The sequence below is a fragment of the Scardinius erythrophthalmus genome (genome assembly GCF_964197995.2).
Source record: "Scardinius erythrophthalmus genome assembly, chromosome: 22".
Taxonomy (NCBI): domain Eukaryota; kingdom Metazoa; phylum Chordata; class Actinopteri; order Cypriniformes; family Leuciscidae; genus Scardinius; species Scardinius erythrophthalmus.
The window spans coordinates 18,920,292-18,943,835 of NC_138242.1; the positions used below are offsets into that span (position 1 = coordinate 18,920,292).

Sequence of the window (23,544 nt, forward strand, 5' to 3'; positions counted from 1 at the left end):
TCAGGACACATCCCCTCGCCCGTACCCCATACCTTTCATTTTGAGGCCTGTTCCCCAAAGCCAAGTTAGACTTGACACGTAAAGCTTGCGTAAATAAAAAACCAGGGCGCTCATGTATATAGGCTATATTTAGTATATTACTTATTTATTTTTTCTTTCTTGTTTTGTCTTCTTCCTCCTCCTCGTCTGACTCGCGGCATCATCTTTAAATACTGTACTTACTGACAGGTAGGCTACCAACATTTGGATGAATGGCCCACAATGAAATATCAAAGATCAGATTGGCTAGGCTATTCTGATTTCATTCTCAATCAACATTGTTCTGTAGAACTCTATTTCTATTGTGTTGCTATACAATCGGAAATTAACCGTGCATGCATCACTCTTTGTTTTGCGTTTTAAAGTAGCCTATAGGTAGAACCGTAGCCTACTATTAGTAGCTTATTAAAAAATTGGTCTTTGAGTTTACTTACAACTTAATACACTAGGCCTACAGTCTTTAATTTGGAATTATGCGCTGAAAAACAAACCATCGTTTACAAAAGACGACTTCATTTTTTCTTTCTTTTTTCCTCCAGCACTTATCTTATTTTATCACTACAGAGCAAGTGAGCCTATACAATTTACAATCATGTACTTCGGAAACATTTTCTTCTTATTTTTATTTGATTTATTATTTATCATATTAATTAATTTAATCATATTTTATAAGGCCTATAACAAAACATTAAAAAGTAAAAACTTTGTTCTCCCAACTTTACCTTAACAATGAAGCAATGGTAGGCATGTAGGCTACTTCGCAATTTTACATAACCCAATTTTGTATCATCATCAAAAATAAAGCTAATCACCTTTTGGATAAATTAGCCCAATATTCATTATTTAATTAGTTTGACGGGAGTCAGGGTCGCTGGGTGTGATTTGTTCATTCCACCTTAAATCCTTCTGTCCTCCCCTTTAAGAGAAAATTCTCCAACGGTTCCCGCCCGAGCGGGGGCGCCAATAGCACGTGCAATGACGATACGTTTGCGAGCCTCATTTTTAAGAGCTGTCACTTATGCTTCTGTTCTTACTCAAACACGTCAAGACATCGCCAGTAATTTATCATTTATGTCCACGCAACTCTTGTATAGCTCACAGCACAGTTGGTAAAATGAGTTTCATATCTAAACACATTGTTTTATGCGGTAAATTCTACCTTCACCCAGCACCCGCACCGTCTCTTTCTCGGCATCGGCTTTTTCCTCAACCGCTCGCTTTCTTACCTGTTTACTCAATAGTAGTAGACTACTTTAGTCGACTTCTATTTTGCTAAAGACATTCACATTTGAGGTTAGTTGGGAAAAATATTACAAAGTACCGTTTATATAACACATGACCTTGTCACAAATTCCGCAGCGGAAAGAAAAAAACAAGCCTGTACATTTAGAAATTTTCGTTCTTTGTAGTCCAAAGACACCACGTTAAGGTTTATTAAAATAGCACCTGGTGTCAACACTAGTCGTTATAATAATATAATCATTTTAAAATTATTCAGTAATAAGATAAAGCATCGCTGTGGCAATGCCTTGCAACAAAGCTCTTTCTAAAGGGACGAATCAAATCATTAAACTTATCCAAGCAGCACAAGTTATTCACATTTTGAAAATTTGCCCAACGAAACACAGACCAACAGAAATGACCAGAATAAAAGCTATTCTGCCGTAGCCTGCTGCGCGGAAATCGACTTGACCATGTGGCTGCCGATGCAGGCTTGTAGCAGGCTAAGGGTTTTCTTTTCTTTCTTTTTTCGGATAGCTATTGACATCCAAAACAAAGTTGTTTTACAAATACATCTGCACCAAGCGGTGAAACGGTAGTGAAGAGCCAGTCTAAAAGCGACGGTTTAAATGGTAGCCTACATTTATTTGACTTTGCACACAGTTAACAGGTGACATTTTTTTCTGAAAGACTGGTCTGTTTTCTAAATGTTAATCTTTGTTTGAAAGAATTATCTTTAGAATATGCTAATTCCCTTGCACTCTACTGGGATTGGTTAAATAATTCACTATCTACTTACAGTGATTGTTTTAACAGATCTGCTCCTTAATTGGTTAAATCCACGTTATACCGTAAAATCATATGGAGATTAATCACATTCTGTGATTATTTATTCGTTTTATGTATGCTAGTGTGCTTAAACCTCTTTGGAAATGCCTTGCGACTTTAAACTTCTAATAAGTGGCCTATTCAGAATGGTCATAATTGTAAGGCAGAATGCATCACTACATTTTTCACAAGTGAAATGAAAGACGTATTACGTCTCCTAATGGAACAGTTAAGGGAGCTTGTTGTTTTGGATCAGTGACTTGTTTTTACAAGTGTTTGAAAGAAACGTTGCTCGTGATAGTGTTGGGTTTAATGATTTGTTTGACTACAGCCCAACTCACTAATTATTTCACAAATATCATTAATTATTTTGACACGTGAATTATTGGTTAACACATCAATTGCCCTTGTCTATAGCATAGTGATAGATCTCCAAAAGGCAAGAAATTATTAACTGTTTCCGTATCGTTGTAGAGTATCGTATATTTGTTCACAACTTGCAAGGTGAATTAGGCCTATACATCTGTTATACCTTTTTTAAGTTGTTGTTTTTTTCAATGAAATATGAAAACCATTTGTAGTAGTAAGACTCATAAGTCTGATTTATTTGATCTTATTACAAGCAATTAGCCTTGTTTTGTAGGAAAACTCGCTTATCGCTTGTCTTAATAAAGATAAATTTTTATGTTTTGAACTTCTTTTAAGAAATTTAAGAACTCTTGTCATCAACGTCACTATCAACTTCATTTGCAACTTAAAATTAAGCTTGTCAGAACTCATCGATAATTAACAGAAAAAACACGAATGAATCATATGGATAGGCTACACGATATTTTATATTAATCTTTATTTTAATTTTTATGCTATGAGAAAAAAGTGTCCTTTTCAAATAGTTTGAGTAGAACTTTTTCTTCAATCCGTATGAGTTTGATTTTTACCTGGGTGGACAAGCCCTTTATGATTTTAAAAGGGAAAAGGGCATTACAAATTTACAAGTGACAAATTTCTGAATGAAAGAAATTCCTCGTGGACTGGGGATTCACATGAGGGGCAATGCATTTATGTATTTATTCATTTGTTTGTTTATTAAACTTGTTAATGGAGAAGCAGGGGGTATTTATTTAGAGTTTTAGTAACTGATAACTCAACACGATCTACGCTTTCGAAATACAAACGCTGTCGAGTCAGTATTGTAACCATATAGGCTAGGTGAAATCTGAGAATAATGATTGGTCATTAAAGACCAGTAGAACAAACCCCTAATTGCGTAATCAAATATCTCTGTCTCTTGCAATGTATATTTAGTTGTCACTGTCTGAAACAGAGAACCTATATCTTCTTTTTGGAGTTTGTGTGGGGGTATTCTTTCAGGATACGCGTTCAGTTGATGCAGATAACGGAGGAATCTCTTTCCACGAGGCCGACGAGGACCTCAGTCAATCAGAGCTTCCTCCTTAAGCCTGTTACTCTGATATGCATGCGATTTATATATAGGCTATTTCAAAGTAACTGATGCTTATATTAGGCTACTCCTCCAGGTTATATGGTTTTACTTAGTGAGTAACTTAGTGGAGTAATAAGCATTAGAAAAATCGACAGGTCGAACTGGTGATTTGAGGGATTAACAACATGGTGATGAGTTTTTTGCAGGTCACGTAACAGCATTATTTTCCTCCCACGTCCTGATCCCATTACAAAAGAAGCTTCCATGAGGCCGCTTATCCTGTTGGTTGAACCACGTGTCTAAATATAAAGGCGAACGGTGAATAGTTGACCGAAGTGTTTGAGAATAAGATATATTTATGCAACACGTGAAGGCCTGTAGCCTACTTAAATATTATTATTGTCTACTGTACCCGCTACTAAGATTATTTTTTTGGATTGCATTGGCAATTTTTGGTGTAGCCTGTTTATGATAATAGCTACAACATTTAAGTCTATTGCAAATTCATCAATTTATTGGTCTTCTTTTAGGCTACTATTTTAGCGTGAAAACATTCAAGCCAAATACTTCTACATCTATAAACAGCGAAAGGGCTTATTTCTCCACAGGTTAGTTCTTTTCCACACTAGCGATCAACAACAGGTTGAGCATAAACTTGTTAGGAGATTGAAAAATCTTTTCCTACTGAACAGCCTAATGGTGGCCTGTTGAGTTCTGTGAATGAAGCCTCGAGTCCATTCGATGAAGTCATGCCTCAAAATTAGCTAGTCAGTATGTTTCACTGTGCAAGATCCGTCTAGCTGTGCAGTGTGTTCGCCGTGCTTAATTTGTTATTTACCATTTCTAGGCCTAACTAGGCTAGCCAACTTTTTCCTTTTTTTTAAGGGAAATTTGTTTGCCATTCAGCCGCTGTCCGGTTTTTGATAGTAGGCCTATACTCTACAGAAATCATATAGGCCTATTGGTTTAGATCGACGTCTGTCCGTGTATTAATAATTAGTGTTTATGTGCATGCCAAGCGATTATCTTAGTTAATCAAATCATATTTTTTATCATTAAAGAATTTATATATATATTTATATAGGGCCTATATATTTTTTTTTTCATTTTATAATTAAAGTTCACATGAACACTTTTATAGCCAATAGGCCTATAGCCTGGATTTCACAAGACGTAGTCCCGCTGCTGTATCGCTACTGTGTGTATTTCCATTGTGTGACAGATTTATTGCCTTCAACTGTTTTGGAAGGCTGATTTGCTTGTGGACGAAACAGCTTATCTGTGTGGAAGCATAAACAATACCAGTAAATATTTTCTGTTATTTTATTTTAGGCTATATATTTAGCTGTAAATAATATTTATTTGCTATTGCAATTACATCATTTTATTAACATTTTTATTTTAGATCTGATTTATCGTGTGGCCTTTTTCGGCACAAATCTCTATTGACTAAAAAAATATGATTCTACACACACTGAAATACAATATGCCTATGTGATATTGATATGAAAGGTTTAAGAAATAAATCACTGACAAATACTTATATTTAGTTAATTATGAAAAGGTAAATCAGGTGAATTTAAAAGTATTTAGAGTTATTTAGAAGGACACCAACTTTCTCAAAATCCCCTCTCTACATATTTACCACAGTCTACAAACAAGTGGCTGCTGCGACTATGACACTTGATTTCCTATGCACAAATGATCAAGTTAACAATTTAATTTGTCGCTTATATCTCAGGAGGTTCCGTTCACGAGGAACCAGCAGCGGTGCATGCTTATTGCGCGCCGTTATGGAGTAATTTTTCAATCTTTTTCAAAGGCTTTGTCCTTAATTTCTTCCTCCACCCTCTCTGCTTTTAATCTTGCTCTCCTTGGAGAAAGGAAGTCAGAAGAAGCAGTTTATCTTGAGCAGCTGATCGTAATATCTTATAGCCTACCAGAGACATTATGCTCCCTCTTCTCAGTCTCACACCACTCAAGGCCATTATAAAAAACTATATGAAAACATGGTAGTGTAACCAGATCATGTCTGTTGTAGAAATCCTCTTTTGAAATGTGCTGTTTTACGTACTCGCTTTTCCCGTTTCTTTTCCCTGATTAGAGTAGCCCATATCCTAAACGCGCTCATGTGTGGTTATAGGCTTATAAGTAGTGGGATTGAGTGCATAGTGTGTATAGCAGGGCACGAGACCATCAGTTTCTAAGCCCATCCCCCACACCAACACTTTTCTTTACAATAAACAACTTATCTTAAAGTTTGATCTTGCTTAAACCTCAAGAAAAGGGACAAACAACGGTTGATTATAGCCTAATAATAAAAATGAATATTAATGAATTAAAAGCTAAAAATGAACGATCATATCACATCACACTCAGATGTATTTAATGAACAGTTTCACCATAAAAAAAAGAAAGTGCTTCAAAATCCACCTCACGTTTTCAAGTTTTCATTTCGAGTGCATTTATCCTACACAACAATGGTATACAAAAAAACAGGAAAATCACAAAAATAAATATGCATTTTTATAAACACCCAGTGACTTCAATTTAAGAAAAAAAAACGTCAAAATCTGACCTCAAGTATTTTAGCAAAAGCAGATATATATATATATATATATATATATATATATATATATATATATATATATATATATATATATAAAAATCAAAGTCCACCTTGACCAGATAAATCCTAAGCTACCATGTTTACAGTGAGTCATTTTCCCATTTCTGTTCATTGTGGAGATCGTGAAATTCTTTAACTCAATGGGGTTGTAATGTGTGCGCTACATTCTGTTTAATTTGGCTAGTTTTGAATTAAGTCCTGTGAAGTTGGGACGACATAACTATTCTGTCAGTCTGCAGTGCACTTTGACAAAGAAAGGAACAAAATTTTCCTTTTTAGACGCTCGAGAGAGCAGACATTAAATAGTCGCGTTAAAAAAATATAGGCCTACTATATTTTAATCATTCACCTGTCAAGAGTTTCACACTATCGCGTATTGGAACATTCAGAAAGCGATGCAATTTCGCCTAATACTCTACGTAGTGTATATCCCCACTTGCACACGTTAATCAAAGCACACGTAATGGGCCCATACTTTAATACGTTAAATACCCTTAAAGTCTATTAAGTGTTTTCTCAGAATGACGTGAACCCGGTAGCCTCGCTTTAGCCAAATCTGCATAGTCTATGCCTATTCAGTGATTACTCACATGTTTTTATTTATTTAGGGGTTTGGGTGTGTGTGTGTGTGTGTGTGTGTGTGTGTGTGTGTGTGTGTGTGTGTGTGTGTAGGACATTAGAATGTAGGCTAGTTGATATATATATATTTTTTTTCCTCTGAAATATAATCAGAAAATTTATAATTTGGCTCCTTGGCTGATCCAATCAAATATAGGCTACAATTAGCTTTTAAAGGCCTGTTTTGGAGGCTGTCTGCTTTTGCTGAAGTAAACAAATATGGTGGGCTACGTCACAGTACATTCATCACAAGGCATTTATATGGGGCAGGGTACTCTAGTTGAACACCAAGTTAAAACTTGAATGTTTTTTTAAGGTTACACTTTCGAGTGCCAAGGTAATCCATATCCTTGGAAAACAGGCCTAGTGAAGTAAAATACAATCAAAACACCATATGAAAAGAACAAGGCTACTTGAGTCAAAGAGAAATAAACATTTACTAAGTATACCCTGACCAGAATGTGTGTATATTCCACCAACGAGGTCTTTTTCTTTTATTTCGTATGTAAAACGATGTTGTTTGCAGCTGTCTGTATGCCTATAGGTCGCTATCGGCACCATTTACAATAAGAACGACCAACAAAACTTCCTTTTAAAAGCAAACGAACATATTGAAAAATAGCACCACATTAATAATTCGAGATTTTAAAAAGGTTTTTGGGTTATCTTGCGATGGCTCTTTTGCGGAAGAAAATCGAAAAATAAAAACACATCACTAATTCACCTTAATGGGCATTAGCAAAGTGCAATGCATGGTAAATTTGTGCTTTAGCTGTTCTATGGATGTGCTATAGAAGGAGATCGATTTGGTGTTTTCCCTCTATTACATCGTGCAAAATCAAACAGCTCTTGATTGTCAGTTAGTGGGCCATTGTGTTGGGCCTACCGTGAGAGTTATGGTGTGCTGCGTGTGAGTGAACACAACCAGGCACCGACAATTGGGGAGAACCCTTAAAATTAATAAATAAGAAGGGTATGGATCATCGGCCAACAGTAATTCAGAAATACAGTATGTAGATGAAGCATAAAGAAGAAAAAAAAAAAACATTGGCCTAAAATATACCGACAAAGTCAGATGTTTTAAAAACAAAATCAGCATTTTAGTTGACACAGACCTGACAATCACTATAACGCCATCCATATGAGAGATGGTTAACCTTGCCTGCGAAATGAGCCAACATTTGCTCCATGAGAGTCTAGTCCATCAGGTCACAAACAGCTCCACAATGCCAATAATGTTATTTTGAAAACAATCGTTTTTTTTTTTGTTTTGTTTTTGCCAGCCCAGCTTATTATAAATACCTCCGTATATTCCCGAGTCCCAAACCTCGACGAATAGACCAGCCTGTGTTATAAGGACGGTGTGCGCTTCATAACAACAGGCCAGAGACGTATGCATTGCAAACAACGATGAAAACAAAACAATATATACGGGAATCAGTGCTTGTCACAGTTTTAAGACATTTCCCCCGAGCTCAAAACAACAGTTCAAGGGATAACAGAGGCTTTCCTGAATTTGTGGCTTGGAGGGGGAGGAACAACTGAATGACCGAGCTGCCATCCCCACACTGGGTGAGAACGATGAGGCAGTTGGTTACTTCTTAAAGAGTTCAAAGAGTAAGCGGGACTCAAATCTCCATCGCTGCCAAGAACAAGAGACGGCGGAGAGGGAAAATTCGCCATGAATCTGAAGGGCTTTTTCAGAGATGCTACATTTGCGCTCGCTCGTTTGCGTTTGCTCGCGCCTGCACAGTCTTCATTCGATCCCTCGTTGCTTGCGAATTTTCCGGCAGAACGGGGGCTCCGGTCAACTTTTGCACCCGATTTCGCGGATGTCCTCACACTCTCGGCTTTCTTACCCAGAAGCATTGCCCTGTAGTTTTTTCTGACCCTTGCCCCATTTTTGCATTCCCCTTCCTCGGAACAAGGAGTGTTTAAAGTGCTTCTTGATTCCTCGTTACAGGGAGGGTGTTTTTGAACAGAGCTCTCGATGGCGTTGCAATGGTCCGTTTCCTTAAAATGATAACTGATACGCTGACCATCAGAGTCGTTATCCTTACATTGATATTCCAGGGGATGATTTGCATATTCATATTCGTCAAAGGTGTCCTCGACTTTAATCTTAACGTTGTTGAGTAAACATGTTGGCGTTTTTACTGTCCGGTTGCCCTCATTGTTAAAGCCTGAGGTAGTGATGAGCTCCTCGGCCTCTGTTTTGATAGGTTTTAGAGGTGAAGGCAGTTTGAGGGAAGTTTTTGCTTCCCTCCTGGAATTTGCTGCTAATGAAAGATTGCTGTCAGAAGACTTACAAACCGTTATTTCTTTGTCTTGAACACAGTGGGAGACTTGGGGGCATTTGTTTGCAGAACCCGGTATTCTTTGTTGGGGAAACGCCTTGTTTCCATTTGCATTAGGTGTGAGCCCAGTATCTTTAATTTTGTTCGCGACAGAGTCTGTTGTCTTTGGATCATTTGAAAATTCAAGGCGAGATGGTGCTTCAGAGCCCTCATTTTCTCTTAAATCTGGGAAACAGGTCCGCACCGGGCAAAACTTCTGCACGTTTGCGGCATCACCATCCCTGTGTGCGTCCCTGGAAGATGTGAAGTCCGATTTTTGTGTTTTGCCAGTTCTTTCACAATCCAAAGCTGTCTTTACTCCTTGGTTAGTGGGTATGTTCTGCACATTAGGCCTGTAGTGAAAAGTTGGCTGTAAGAGCAGAGGTGCTTTAGTGTTGAGACTTGAGAACCTTGCACGCCTGAAACGAATACTCTGGACTGAAACTTGACTGGATACAGAGCTGGAATCAGACTGGGACGAGCTCTCTTCGTCGCTACTGACATCCGAAGAGTCCGACAGAGAGTCATCCTCCTCCTCCTCATCTGAAGTCCCGGAGTTGCTGGTGGTAGAGAAACTCGACCCGAAATCCGAATCGTTGTTCACCCGTTCTGAAATGGAGCTAGATTCCGTGTCGCTGCTGCAGCTTTCCTGAAAATGTCCAGTATGCCGAGGATCAACGTATAATCCATGCTCGAGGTGATGAAACTGGCTCAAAGATCCGTGGGGAACTTTTGGTTTACAGCACTTCGGGACGACCAAAACCGGATGGCTGCGTTTGCTCCTCGACCAAAACTGCCTCGCGCAGCTCTCGCGCTTCCTCTTCCTTTTGTAAAGTAGATCTGCGTTGCCTTGGTGCTTCGCCTGCGCTGCAATGGCGGACTGATAGATCAGCGGTTGCCGATTCACAACGTGCCGAAAAAACGTATGTTTCTGATTAAAAGCCACGCAGTTGTCAGGTTTTTGATCTGTTTCATAGTTTTTAAAGGTTGTAGATGCCGACTTCGTGACCGGTTGAAAGTCACGGGCGAAGGATTTACTGTAAATTTGAGGTAGATTGGAGTGAGTGCGAGGGACAGGGTCCTGTCGAACATCTTTATTTTTGAATGAAAAAGTCTGTGGAACGCCATGCAAACTCAACCAAACTTTCTCTCTCCAAAAGTCACTTTTGGCAGCTGTGTGATTTTTGCCATCACACATTTTTTCCGAGGCATTTTTTGTCTTTTCCCTTCTTTTGTTTGATTTCAATACGCGCTCAGTTTTACATGAAAAGTACAGTGCCTCAACGTCCTCTCTTGAAATCAGAGTGCATTTAGCTGCGTGGAAAGCTATAGAATTTATTGCTTTGAGCTTTCGCAGTTCCTCCAGATCACAGTGATGCTTCTTCACGTTTAAATGGTCCATTCGTTTGTGTACAGTAGTCCGCGGAATATTTTTCAAGAGGTCGGTGAAGACTTGAGAGAGGGCAAACATCTGTTTGCCTTTGATAACCAAATACCCAAGCTTTACACCCTGCATTTCCTCAAAACCGGATTCCAAGTCCCCCATTTTCTTCATTGCATTAATTCCAACATTTAGCGCGACGGATGTCCTTAAAGTAGCTTTAGTGCTGCTTCTTTATTTCAAGGCATTCTGCTGACCGGTACAGCATGGGCTGTGACATGTCCACACTGCGTGATGAACAAAAAGTTTTAAATAGAAAAATAAAAATGAAATGGCCTGTTTGAATGAAAACAATCAGTCCATTGACCTGAGCACTGCATGATCGATGGAATGTGTGTGATGTTGCCGACAGGCTGGCTGCTGCCTGTCTGAGCTCCTGTATACCTGCGCTCCCTCAGCTCCCTTCCCATTTTGCCATGAGGAAAAGAGGAAGGTGAACTGCACTGCCAGTGAGAAGGATAAAAAGCGAAGAGAGTAGGGAAGGGAAAAGGAGAGGGAGTGAGCGAGAGAGAGAGAGAGAGAGAGAGAGAGAGAGAGAGAGAGAGAGACAGACAGAGAAGGAGAGAGAGAAATAGAGCCCAAAATGCAGCTGCTATTCCCGTTGCTGGTTTAGTCACAAATAAAATGACAGTGGGAACTGAGCAAGGCCTGAGACACCTTCATCAATTAATGCCCCCAAAGTCGACGCTGATTGGACGTTACTGACAGGTGATGCAATAAAAAATGGATATTCCACCCATAGCCACCCCCATCCCCCTAGCTGATTACCATACTGTTGTAATCCCACCTCTCTTAAAGCTAATAATTCACTCGTGATAAGTTCTTGCTTAGAAATTAATACGAGTCATTTTGTCGGAGTATTGTTAGGCTACAACTTTTTTTGTTTTGAAAAATTAGACAAACGGGTCTGGCAAATTGATGTGCAGCTTATATATATATATATATATATATATATATATATATATATATATATATATATATATATATATATATATATATATATATATATATATATATATATATATATATAAAACAAATTGAACATTGTCTTGATGTCGCTATCGCATTTCATTTATAGCCTATGCGTTTTATCATTTTAAATGTCTTTACTACACTCTGCACAATCGGATGCATTTATTATTATTAGGCTATTTTTTTTATCTATTTAATTTCAACGAGATAAGCATGTTTAACTCAAACAGAGATAAAACCTGGTATTTGAAGCAAACATTGTTTATTTACAGCGGCAAGTAAAAAAGCCGAATAAAAATATCGATGGATGCATTTGTCCAACCCCAAAGCTCATTTGAATTCAGATGGAAAAAAAGATTAGTAAACAATTGTGTATAGTGTTTTTTTATTTCTTTGCATATGTAATCAACATAGGCTACATCACAATATACATTAACTCAGCTACTCTCTGTGTGTGTGAGTGTGTGTGTGTGTGTGTGTGTGTGTGTGCGCGCGCGCGCGCCAGTAAGCACTCCCTTATGTGTGTAGAATAATTTAGCCAGGCTTTGAGAAATCTTCAGTTTTTTTGTACATATTTTCACATATTTTCACATTTTAAAACCAGAACTGATGAATCAGGATATAATCATTTTATAGAGAACAATGTAAGGAACACGTGTGTGCAAACAATATTTGTAGCACAGGTAAATGTTTCAACGTAAAATCATCGTAATTGTAGACTTATATAGCCAACTAGGTCTGCGTATGAGTGTGTGTGAGTTAGGCTATTATTCATACTCTTTTGCGGTCGAACAAAGTCCATTTTTTCACAGATCAGGCAGGCCTCCATCCCACTTCCTACCAACGTGAAAGGGAAAATAACGGGTCTTCACGAGCAAAGACTTCCCCCTCCCCCGTTTGTGTCGGTGTACAGACATATGCCGTTTTACAATGGTGAGGAAAGAGAATGGACAGAAAAAAAGTTCAATACTTTTTTTTTTCATAGCCTACGTTATTTGAGAGAAAATTCTTCTGCTAAACTTACGCACATTATGATTTCACAAAACTCCTTGTAAAAACTTACAAACATTGTGAAACACTAAACACTCCTGATAAAGTATTCCACATTTCCACTGTGTTCATTGTAGAATCCAAGGTTTTCCTGTGGATGTATGTTTTTCATGGAATGATGCTGCCTTTCACTGCCTTCCACTTCTGAAGTCGTGATTATGAGCTTGTCATTCAAGTGCTTTGTTGTCGGAAAGAACAGGAATCATGGAGGACAGGTTTATTCTTACTTATTTATAGGAAAAATCTTATTAAAGCCAAAATTATATTTAGCGTCCTATTCATTGAAAACCATAGGGTATAAACATTTACCACGCTATCAAGATCTGAAGATTCTGGAATTTCGGTCAAATACAGGCTATTTTCGCTGTGTGTAAAACAGGGACACGCTATTCAAATTATTATTAATATTTGTAAATATGCTTCAACGACAAGACAACGCGATGTAGGCTAGCTGTTGCGGAAAAAACTAATAGGCTACCAGTCACAGCAATCGTTCTCCCCTCCACAATGTTTAAAGTTTGTGGCCCGCCCATCTCGGAAACTTGGGTATCAAAATTATCCCCGAGCTTCCCAGTGGTAAATACGACTTGAGAGGGCGTTCATGTACAATTTTTAACTAGGAAACTCGAATTTACGATACTTACGATAGCACGTGAATGCAGGCAGGAGTATAAGTCCTTGCTTTTCAGGTAGTTTTAGGACCCAAAAGTATTCGATGTGTTGCTATACATTTATGACTGTTCTAATGTCTGGAAACATATAATTCATTATTTTGTTCAATTTCAATCATTCCATCTTTTGAATGTAAATGACCTGCCTGCTCCTTCACTTAGTGCCAATAGGCCTATAAAAAGCAAATAAGTCAGGATGAGCAAACCAGCGTCATGGTTTGAACTTGTATCAGGCCCTGACGGTGATATTTACTGACAGTGCTTTCAGCGTATAGCTACCAACATTTTTGTTGTAAAGGCTAGTACAGGATATCAGTTTGCCATTGTAACCTATTAGTAGGCCTACTTAATATTAATTGGTTGTTTTAATTTAGGCCTATTGGTTGAAATACTTTTATGGCACACTTGAATAGTTAGGATGAATTAAAGCCTCTGTGCCGTCATTGTATTGCTATTGATGATGAATTGTAAAATGCTAGCTTACCATTATTGCGTCCGTGCATATGGTTGTGCCGTGCACAGAGCTATACATGCTATAAGGTGGAAGTGGTTCGTGTTAACCACCAAAGCCCTTTTAGTGCCAAGTTCAGCGTCGGTATTTAGAATGTACGCGGTACCAACTCACTCAACGCAGGGGCGGCAACATTTATAGACTGTATAGTTCATAAAGATTTTCAAGGGAATGTATGTCACTCTATACTCCAGGCTACGTTACTAGTGAGTCGTCGTCCTGTTCACTGTTCACCATTCAGTAGTAGCCTACACTCGGTCTAATCCTTCAGCGTTGAGTCCTAGTGCAGCTCCTCACTGTGGGTCCTGCTGCAGCTGCTTTATCGAACAGACACAGTGCTTATATGTTTGCAAATAAGCTCTTAAATAACACCGGGATTAAAAAATAATAAAATAAAATGTGTAATATATTGCCAACATATATTCGCCTAAATAAAGGGTACAGATTTGCATACAAAGAAAATAAAATTGGTAACTCTTAGGCTACAGATTGATATCAGAGTTTTTTTTTTCCAGAGTTTCATGCTTATAGGCTATATCTCTCTTGAATACAGTTTATTTGCGCTCAAAGAGTTTATATGCAGTTATTCTGTATGCAGTGTCTCTAATAATGTCTCTAATATTGTTGTTTGCAATAATGAGCTGTATTGTGTAACATGATTATTTTTCTTGCATACATACTTTAATGTTCTGCAGTCTAGCGCTGTTGATAGTAAATTTTATTCCAACCTCCGCTGAACTCTCTATAACTTTTATCCGAGGGGCACACCTCATTTGAAAGACAACATGCAGATCCTGGTCCTTTGATTCTGAAACCTCACAGCTTGAATAGTCCTCAATTGTGACATGAGTGATAATGATTGATCTTCGACCCAGTGTGCATCGTCGTGGGTGAAGAGTTGAGGGGTTGGTTTGCCTTTAGAAATGTTTTGCTGTCCCGTTTTAAGATTTATTTCAAAAGTTGATCACTTTTCGAAAATCAAGTTAACTCAAATGAATCATTGATCAAAGAACGCGCACGTTGGGATTTAATTAGCCCACTTCCAATGCAATTGACTGGAAACACTAATAGCGCGTTCTGGGGAGCCTTCTTTGAATATATTTATTTGTTTACACTATGCAGGCTATATTATTATATATGGGATGCAAATAAATTCATTAAAAAGCATACACTAGTCTATACAACACATAGCTGAGTTAATCTGACAACAAACACAAACCCAATTGTTTAATTTTGATCACAAAGACTATTGGAAGTAGCCTACCATGCAGACGTTATCAGTGAGAAAATACGGGGATGAATTATTATTAAGGCTATTTATATAATGCTGTTGCTATATATTTATATAGCCTAGCTAAAGTTAATGATTTCTTACCCCTTTTATGTGAACAAATCGACAGGCTAAAATTCGTGATTTCTTTAATAACCAAGAAAAGAATACAGTTTTTGATCGCTTCTTAGAGTTGTGAGTTGGACTCGTTTATTGCGGTGAAATCAGGATGGGCCCTGGACCCTTAAACGTGACGGACTCACCGAGTGGGGGTCCGCGTGGGCTACCTCACTACAACGTGCGCGGAGTCTCAAACAGCATGGGAAAGACGTCCGGTGACAAATAAAAATGCGCACTGCAGCCCATTTATCATTATGTTAAATCAAGTAAATGTGCACATACTTTTCGCTAAGGATCGCGAGCTCAAAGTTTGATGAAGAAGATTCTCACATTAGAGAACGTGAGAGGTAAGAGGACGTTTGTTCGTCGCGCTTTAGCTAACAATAGGAGAACAAAGAACACATTTCCTTTGGATGTAAGTTGTCTAGTAATTTTATAGGAGGCAGCGTTTCAGCGATTTCGAATACGTTTTTAGAATTTTTCTGATGACGAATTTAGACAACTATTTAAGTTTTAAAGATTTTAGTAAAATGTCTTCTTTACATTCACGATAACTTGGCATATAAAGTCACGGAGGAACTATAATCCCTTTAAAGTTCTAGCACAATCAAAACATTGCACGACTACTCCACCAAATTATTGTTGTCGAAATGCTCCTTTCAATGATGCAGTAGCTTAATGTTGAGCGACTTTCAATAACATGACGAAAACATCTCGTGGGACGAATACTCTAAATGGAGATAAACCAACACGATCTCTCTTGTGTACACACGTGCACACAGAACGTCTGTCGTGTCCATGAAAATCACGAGGCACACTTTAACAATATCAGTACTTAAAACAATATCCATTTACGTCTTTGAAAGCAATCATTAAAAGTAATCAGTGGATATTTATGCCAAAAATGTGATTAGTTCTATCCCATCTTATAGGCTACATTCTTCTTTCAGAACGTATGAGTTGGTACATGCAACCTGAATTTACAGAGTGAGCTGGTTGGGGGTGGGCTGAAATAACCTTTCACCCTGCTGTGTCATATCTGCGTATGTGCCTGCCCCTGATTTACCCACAAGTCTTTGCGTAAAAGAGAACTCGTGCTACTACAGGCAAACTTTTCCTATCACTTCGACTCCGGATCTGGGGCATCCCTGCCCTTGACAGGGGAAAAAAAAACACGTCACCCATTTCACCTCTCTGTTTGACATTCGTTACAGACCTTATCACCGTTACGGAAGATTAGGCTATTTAAGCGCAAAACCAGTGTGCAACTTATGTGAAAAGAAGCCAATATCACCTATTCTTAAATAGGGTAGCCTATTTAAAATGCGAATATGAACTATTAAATAGGCTACTTTCATCAGATTGTTTAGATATATCACTGACTTTCTGCAGATAGTAGGCTAATCATGGACGAACACTGGTGAAATAGCGGATCAAGAATGGTATGGCAAAGAAGTATTAGGCCTACCACTCTGTTAATCGCATAGATGACTGTCGTGGATTCCATGCAACTCCGTGTAACATACAAACATATTGAGTAGTTTGATTTAAAAACTTTTTTCCATTATCAATAAAGAACGACAAGATGCTTTATTGTGGCGAATCTGTCAACATCTTGTAACTCAATTAGCTAAACTTACGTGGTGTTATTAAAAGGGTCCAACATTGCAAATCAACATCGCCCCCACCACAAGAAATTTCTCCGACAGTGAGACTCTGATCAGGCTCAACTCCAAACGTTAAAGTCAAAAAGGTCTGAAGCAGGGAAAACCACAATAGGACTAATTCTACAATAGATCATTTATTTTATTGAAACATTTCATACAAATGTTTCGTAATATTATTATTAAACATTGAACTTTATGCTGCACGTGTAAAATCAAATAATTTATTAATGTAGGCCTAATTGAGTATTCTTGCTTTAGCTTAATATTGAACTGTCCGCGGGGGGCAGGTTATTTTAAATGACATTTAGGCTATAGGCTACAGCATCAGACAAGCACTATCAGAGAATTGAGATGGACATCACGGCAGGTCGAAATAGGCCTATTTATACAACGCTATAAGGCTTGTCAAACTATTGGCACTGCGGAATTATCTTGATAGTAGGCTACTCCAAAATATGCCTACGCACATTCATAAATATGAGCGACGCACGTTGTAACCTGATTTCCACAACATGTAAAAAAGAAAAGAAAAAAAAGAAGAAAAAATGCGAGTGTTTCGGACAAAAGGTTAGTGTTTTGTAAGGGGTCCTCATTGGATCAAGGTCTGTGCTATTTCGTTTTAAATTAGTTTATTTGTATGTGCACTATTTTGGCGCTATACGATTTAAGGCGTAGCCTATACAAACAAGCCCGATACATTGTTTACTTTTTTCTAGATGTTAAACGGCACTTCTTTTTTTCCATGCTCCCACATGATGTCAAACATGGCCCATATGCAAGCAACCTGACATTCAATAAAACTGGAAGCTTATAGGCTATACCTAAACGTTTGTTGTTGGTTTATTGGTGTAGTGTTGACAATAACCTCTAATCTTTGCTTTAAGTAACCGACGGGCAGTTTAGGTCAAACTTCGGCATACCGCCCACCTTAATTGTAGCAAAAAGGCTCTTTATATCCGATTCCATAACCTATAAGCCTAAATATTACAGTAGGCCTATCTAAATTGACTAAACATTAAATATATGCCGGCTTCTCTAGGGGATTAAATGATAAGAATAAGTTTAAACGAGCTCCACTCGTCAAGTCAATTGTCTGCAAAGTTAATTTCTTTGCCTTTATCTTCTATAACGTTTAAGTAAAGAATATATACCACTCAAAGTCTGAAAATACGTGGGGGTAACCTACTGAAGATAAACTGGCAGGCCTAATTATTTTAAGTTATTTAGCACCTTAGCGCAACCCGAGCCTGCATCAGAATTCTCATTACAAGCCACATTCTAAAATGGAATGTACTTTAAAGTAACGTCTTTTCAGTTCAAAACAAAACTCCCAGACGATCGTACGTGGAGCGAGAAGAGCAGAGCACTAGCTTGTCCCACGCTCGTGGTAAAATTCGATGGCGTTCGCCGCGTGGATCAAACAGCCCCAAGAGGCCTCTTCTACTCCACTGCCTCCCGTGTTCTGCTTTTCCGCGCATGCGCGCACACGCGCCTCCACATCCCGAGAGCCCTCAGTACGGGGTTTGTGTGTTGAGCCAAAAAAAAAAAAACCGCCTTCATCAACAACGCAACCGAAATATGGCTTTTCATCGAAATGGAACATAAAATACGGCTTACAGGGGAGATTGGGATTCGTGAGACAAACGCCCGACCGCATTTTTGTTGGTCTTTGTGCGTTGCTGGTGGTAGATGGTATCCAGCGAGCTGTATCTGGCAGAGGAAGACGACGACTCGGCGAGTAATATGAAGGAGATGATCGGTGGTTGCTGCGTCTGTTCGGATGAGAGAGGCTGGGCCGAAAACCCCCTCGTCTACTGCGACGGTCACGGCTGTAACGTTGCTGTCCACCAAGGTAAATATAAAAGACTATTTTATTTCACTTGAGGCGGGTGTTTTGATAAGTTCCCGTCTGTTGTGGTGAGAGAATTAGCTTAGCATAACATAGCCTAGCCTAGCTTAGCTCAACGAACAGTAAGTGTGACATAAGTTTAACCACTGGCGCTTGTTTGTGTTTTTGGAATAACAGTAAGGAAATGTTAAATATTTTTACGTTTAATTTGGAGTGTTTTTAAGGAGTGGCGGTTGTGAAGCAACGGTTCGCCGAAGGCCTGCTTGTGTGCTAATGTTATGCGTTAGCACGAGCGCTACACGGCTGTAACTGCATGTCGCTCATGGTTGTTCATTATCTCTGTCTCAGGACCAACAACGTGTCAGTCACAGCTATGGAAACAAAGATGAGTCACATTCAGACAAGCTCTGTAAGTCATTACAGATAGGCTGATAACACACATTTATGGCTAGTCAGCAAAGCTGTCAACAAATTCCGGACTCTTAACAGGATCTTGATTGGTTATCCCACGTGTAGTTATTTGTCTTGTATTTTTTTGTGTGGGACGCTTCAAGATGTCACAGTAATATCTTGGTTTCAAGAATCTTGTCTTTGTGGGAACCTCAATTGCTACAGACATGTGAAGCAGAAAAATATGAGTTTTGAAAATCAACTTTTATGTTTTTGATTTAAAGTAGAAATCTGATCTAATCTGATCTAATCTTTAAACACTGACGGGCTGTCATTAAAGTTTAGTGTTTTGACATTGAGATCGGGCTGTCATTAAAGTTGAATGTTTTGACATTGAGATCCTGGTGTTGATTTCTATTATATATTATCATTCATACATGCAATGGAAATATTCAGTCTTGAGTAACTTGATTAACAAGTTTTTGCCTCCACATGTTATGTAAATAGCTGACAAGTTTAGTTCAGATGTGTTATGGCCTAGATTTGGTTTTAGAGCTGTCAGTTCGTTCCTCAGCATGTGTTTTGTTAGGTCGCTGAAGATGATCCAGTACAAATGGGTAAAGTTGTCACCTTTAGACTTGTAGACTGATGATATTGTTAGTGTTTGGGCAAGCGTCTGATATGACTATTGATTAGCTGACTGTTTGTGACATTGATTCAGCAAAACATTTTGCTTAGTTTCTTGCCTGCCATTGGAAAGTGGAATTGCATGGTCATTCGCATTTGCACAAAAATAACTATGGAACAGAAATTGCAATACTTGCATGTGTTTAAATATTGTTAAGTGTAGAAATTACATTTTGTCAACCAAAAATAAATGGTCAATGGCTAGTTTTGCCATCAGCTATTTTAAATGTTCTCAGCTCAGATATATCAAATACATTTTATATAGCCTATATGAAATTAAACAAACATGCAAAGACCTTTGTATTGGACTAAAAAGGATTCTCTTTGCACCTTTCCCTGACCTTGATAGTGAACGTGGATCTCTGTTTGGTCTAGCTTTTCTTTCACACTGTTGTTTGTTTAGAACCTATTTGAGCTGAAAATGACAAAATACTTATGAGTGAACTTCTCTGTAAATTAAAACGATAATACGAATAAGACTAACTGTTTGGAGACCAGTGACACAAGAGAACATGAAAACTTCTCACATGCCTTTGTTCTGCAAAGTGCTCAAGCTGCATTTTTGTTTTTTCTGCTTATCAAGATATAATCTAACGAGTTTCTTCAAGTGTATCCAGGCAACAGTATTTCCTGTCAAATGTCAGTGTTACAACAAGTCACGTGCCACAAGAGTTAACTCCGACTGTGCAAAAATTAACTATGTTTGGCTGATGGCGGGTGTTAATTTCATACCCCGATGTTGTTGCACTACAAATATCTCTCACATTTCTTAAAATATAATTTTTAACACTCTCTCTTAACATTAATCTCAAACCTTGACAGGAAGAAATAGTAAAGCTGTCAGATTTACAGTAGTTGAAAGAAAGTCTCATCATCTCATCTGTCCTTCATTCCTGTTGTTTCAGCCTGCTATGGTATTGTCCAAGTCCCCACAGGCCCCTGGTTCTGCAGGAAATGTGAATCACAGGAACGTGCTGCCAGGGTGGTGAGTTTCCTCTTTCCAATCTTTTATACAAATCTTTCAGGCTATCTGTTTTGCCAGTCCAGATATTACAAGTCTTATAAAGACTTATACAAATATTTATCCAGATCTCCTTCCTCTTTTTGTACATTGTGGATTCGTTTGCAGTTTCCATAAGACAGATAATATTTATTATTGATACTTTGAACTGGTAATTGTAACTTGTCTCTTATAGTTTTCAAGTCAAAAGCATTGGTAGCCAGGTTGAGGGACATTTAGGCATTCAGAATAATGCCCTGTGATCAGTTTTGTCTTGTCAGATCAGAATACAGTGCATTTAAGACCAGGGTATGCATGGACAAACGTCATTTTTATCACTGTTTTGTCTGGTAACTAGGGCTTTGTGATTAATCGAAACTGAGTTTTTATTTCGATTTTGGCACTCAGTGGTGCGTTTTCAACCCTCGTTAAAAGCCCAGACTTGCATGTAATGTGACTTTCTTAAAATGGGATTGGCTTGATATTAAAAAGAGTTATTAAAAGCATGAAAGAGACCATGCTCTGTTTCGCATGCAGCTTTCTGTGGCCGTGCTCCGACACGGAGCAGAACACGGTCAAGCAAAGTGAACTTTGAGTTTCGGGTACATGCCTAAAAGTAAATACAGTTGGTTATGTCTTAAGTGAACATAAACAGATGGGAGAAAATAAAATGTGTATCAGTAAATTAGATTTGTGTGCTTGAGGCCTTAAAGTGACAGCAGCCTAATATATGCATCTGTCTGTCATTGATGTTAATCAAAAGAAAAAGAGAAAATTACTCTCTGTTGACTGAATTACCTTTTTGTAGCTTTAAAGGTAGGGACACATAGGCCTGTCGCGATAGTCGATAAGTCGATTAATCGCACGATAAAAAAAAATGAGCTCGATAATTTTTCCGGCCGCGATAATTCCATTTGCATGCTTGTTTGTTTTCCTCGTCTCTCTCTCTCTACTAAAGAGACTGGATGACCACTCTCGCTCGGTTCTTTAGCGTATAGGAGGAGTGAACCCTCTTGTTGTCAGTTGCATGGTCTTTGTGTGAGAAGGCGGCGCCGCGGCGCTTGTCAGTCACAGGTCTTTGTATGGGAAAGCGCCGGCGGGAGTGTTTGCGGCTACTGCCGGGAGAGAGAGAAGACGCTAGTTGTGAGTTGCGACAGCGAGCCCGATCACATGAAAATGCGTATCTATACCACGAATGTTATTTCTCGTGCCATTTATACGCCAAAAATAGTTTTTGCGTGCATATGATACGCTCTTTATGGCGTGTAATACGCACGCACTCCTCACCCCTAATCCTAACCAAGTATTTTCAGTGCGTAGCATGCACGCAATAAAGTGCGTCTCCGTCTTCCCGACAGTACACAATCACTTGACAAAGTAACAGGAGGACAAAGTAACAGGAGTAACAGTGCAAAATTGTGCGATATGGCTTGTTGAGGCTTTTTTTTATTTGTTTACAAAGGTCCTAACTGTCAGTTTTGCCTGTTATGGAATGTATCACTATTTAATAATGTCTAAAGCCTAATGTTTAATATTTTTTGAAGTGCAATTTTGTTTCATTTTATTTATTAACAGACATTTATTTTGTTAACAGACACTAAGAGTCCATTGCTTTCATTGTTTTTGGTTGTTTTGTTCATTTTTTGGGATATTTAAAATGTTTTCCGTTTTCAATGTTTAATATTCTTTAGAAATAAAAGTTTATAGATCGTTGAAAAGGTGTACCTGCATTATTATGCCATTATAATTATATGAAATGAAAATGGTCTCAGAACGACAATATTATCGTTTATCGCGATAATTTCTTGGACTATTTATCGTCCAGCAAAATTTGTTATCGTGACAGGCCTAGGGACACACCAAATCGACGCCAAAGAACTAGCGCTGATTAAAGCCGACTGTGTTGTCGTCTGCGTCAGGGAAAAAATCTGTGTTTGAACACACCAAAAGGACTACTGTCAGCTAGCATGCACTTTCTGCGCCTGCATATAAAGGAGATAACCTGCTATTTAAGCATATATATTTGTCATTCAAAAAGGGAAAGCGAAACTTAGACTGCAGGTATACAAACCATAAACAAAGGAGTGCTTGCTTACCGTTAGGGGTGTGAAATTAATCGTTGCATTGAAGCAACAGTAATATAGGCTACCATTATCGATTATAGCCTACTGATGTTTCTCTGACGTCCTTTGTCACACGCGCGCTCATGTTCTCATGCTAGTGTAAAATGGTGGAGGGAGGCGATTAATAAAAAATGCACCCACTATTTTAAAATTTACAGCGTGTGTGTGCGCGCGCGCGAGTTTATTGCGAGTGTGTGTGAACGTTACACTTGACAGTTTCATGTGCTTTTAGTATTTACTAGTGTTTGTTCTAAATGGACCTGTCATCTGTTCAGGCTTAAGTTTTGTTTGATGTTTGCTACATTCAGGAAGTGTACTTTCTTGGAACAGATAAAATAAAATGGGATATCTGACTGCTTGTATTCGAAGAAAATGTAGGTATGTGCAGTAATATTGAAAAGTGAGGATGCAACGCATCGTGATATCGAATCGGTGACGTGATAATCGTAATCGAATTGAATCGTGAGACCAGTGACGTTTCACACCTCTACTGACCAGTTTGAATATCAATCATGCTGCTCACGTTCTTTATTCCAGTCGGCTCATGATATTATGAAAATATTTGTGCATTTCGAATGCTAAGGTAAGATGACGTAAAATTGGAGCAGCCTTCTGTCTGTGCCATAAGCACCTTCTTTGCTTGCTTTCATCACTTTTGCTCGTATTTCTCGTGCACTG

At 38.4% G+C, this 23,544-nt stretch overlaps 2 protein-coding genes across 8 annotated transcripts in view; one reads left to right on the forward strand and one right to left on the reverse strand.

The window, feature by feature from the left end:
- Positions 1-6,303: 6,303 nt before the first annotated feature.
- skida1 (SKI/DACH domain containing 1) lies at positions 6,304-10,975 on the reverse strand. The gene has a single exon (XM_081352262.1). It carries the CDS (start codon positions 10,668-10,670, stop codon positions 8,268-8,270), a length of 2,403 nt encoding a protein of 800 aa, XP_081208388.1. The 5' UTR covers positions 10,671-10,975; the 3' UTR covers positions 6,304-8,267.
- Positions 10,976-18,330: 7,355 nt separating this feature from the next.
- mllt10 (MLLT10 histone lysine methyltransferase DOT1L cofactor) overlaps positions 18,331-23,544 on the forward strand; it is a 52,532-nt gene continuing 47,318 nt past the window's right edge. For 5 of the 7 annotated variants that reach the window (XM_081352936.1, XM_081352937.1, XM_081352938.1 and 2 more), the window contains exons 1-2: positions 18,336-18,669; positions 20,649-20,728. In XM_081352936.1, the coding sequence (XP_081209062.1) occupies positions 18,507-18,669; positions 20,649-20,728 (243 nt within the window). In that variant the 5' untranslated portion in view covers positions 18,336-18,506. Of the gene's footprint in view, positions 18,670-20,648; positions 20,729-23,544 lie in introns of all 7 variants that reach the window. The other 2 variants (XM_081352940.1, XM_081352941.1) reach the window with 1 other exon arrangement.

Coding starts and splice junctions, on each gene's coding strand:
- skida1 (XM_081352262.1), bottom strand. CDS start 10,670: ATGAAGAAAATGGGGGACTTGGAATCCGGTTTTGAGGAAATGCAGGGT.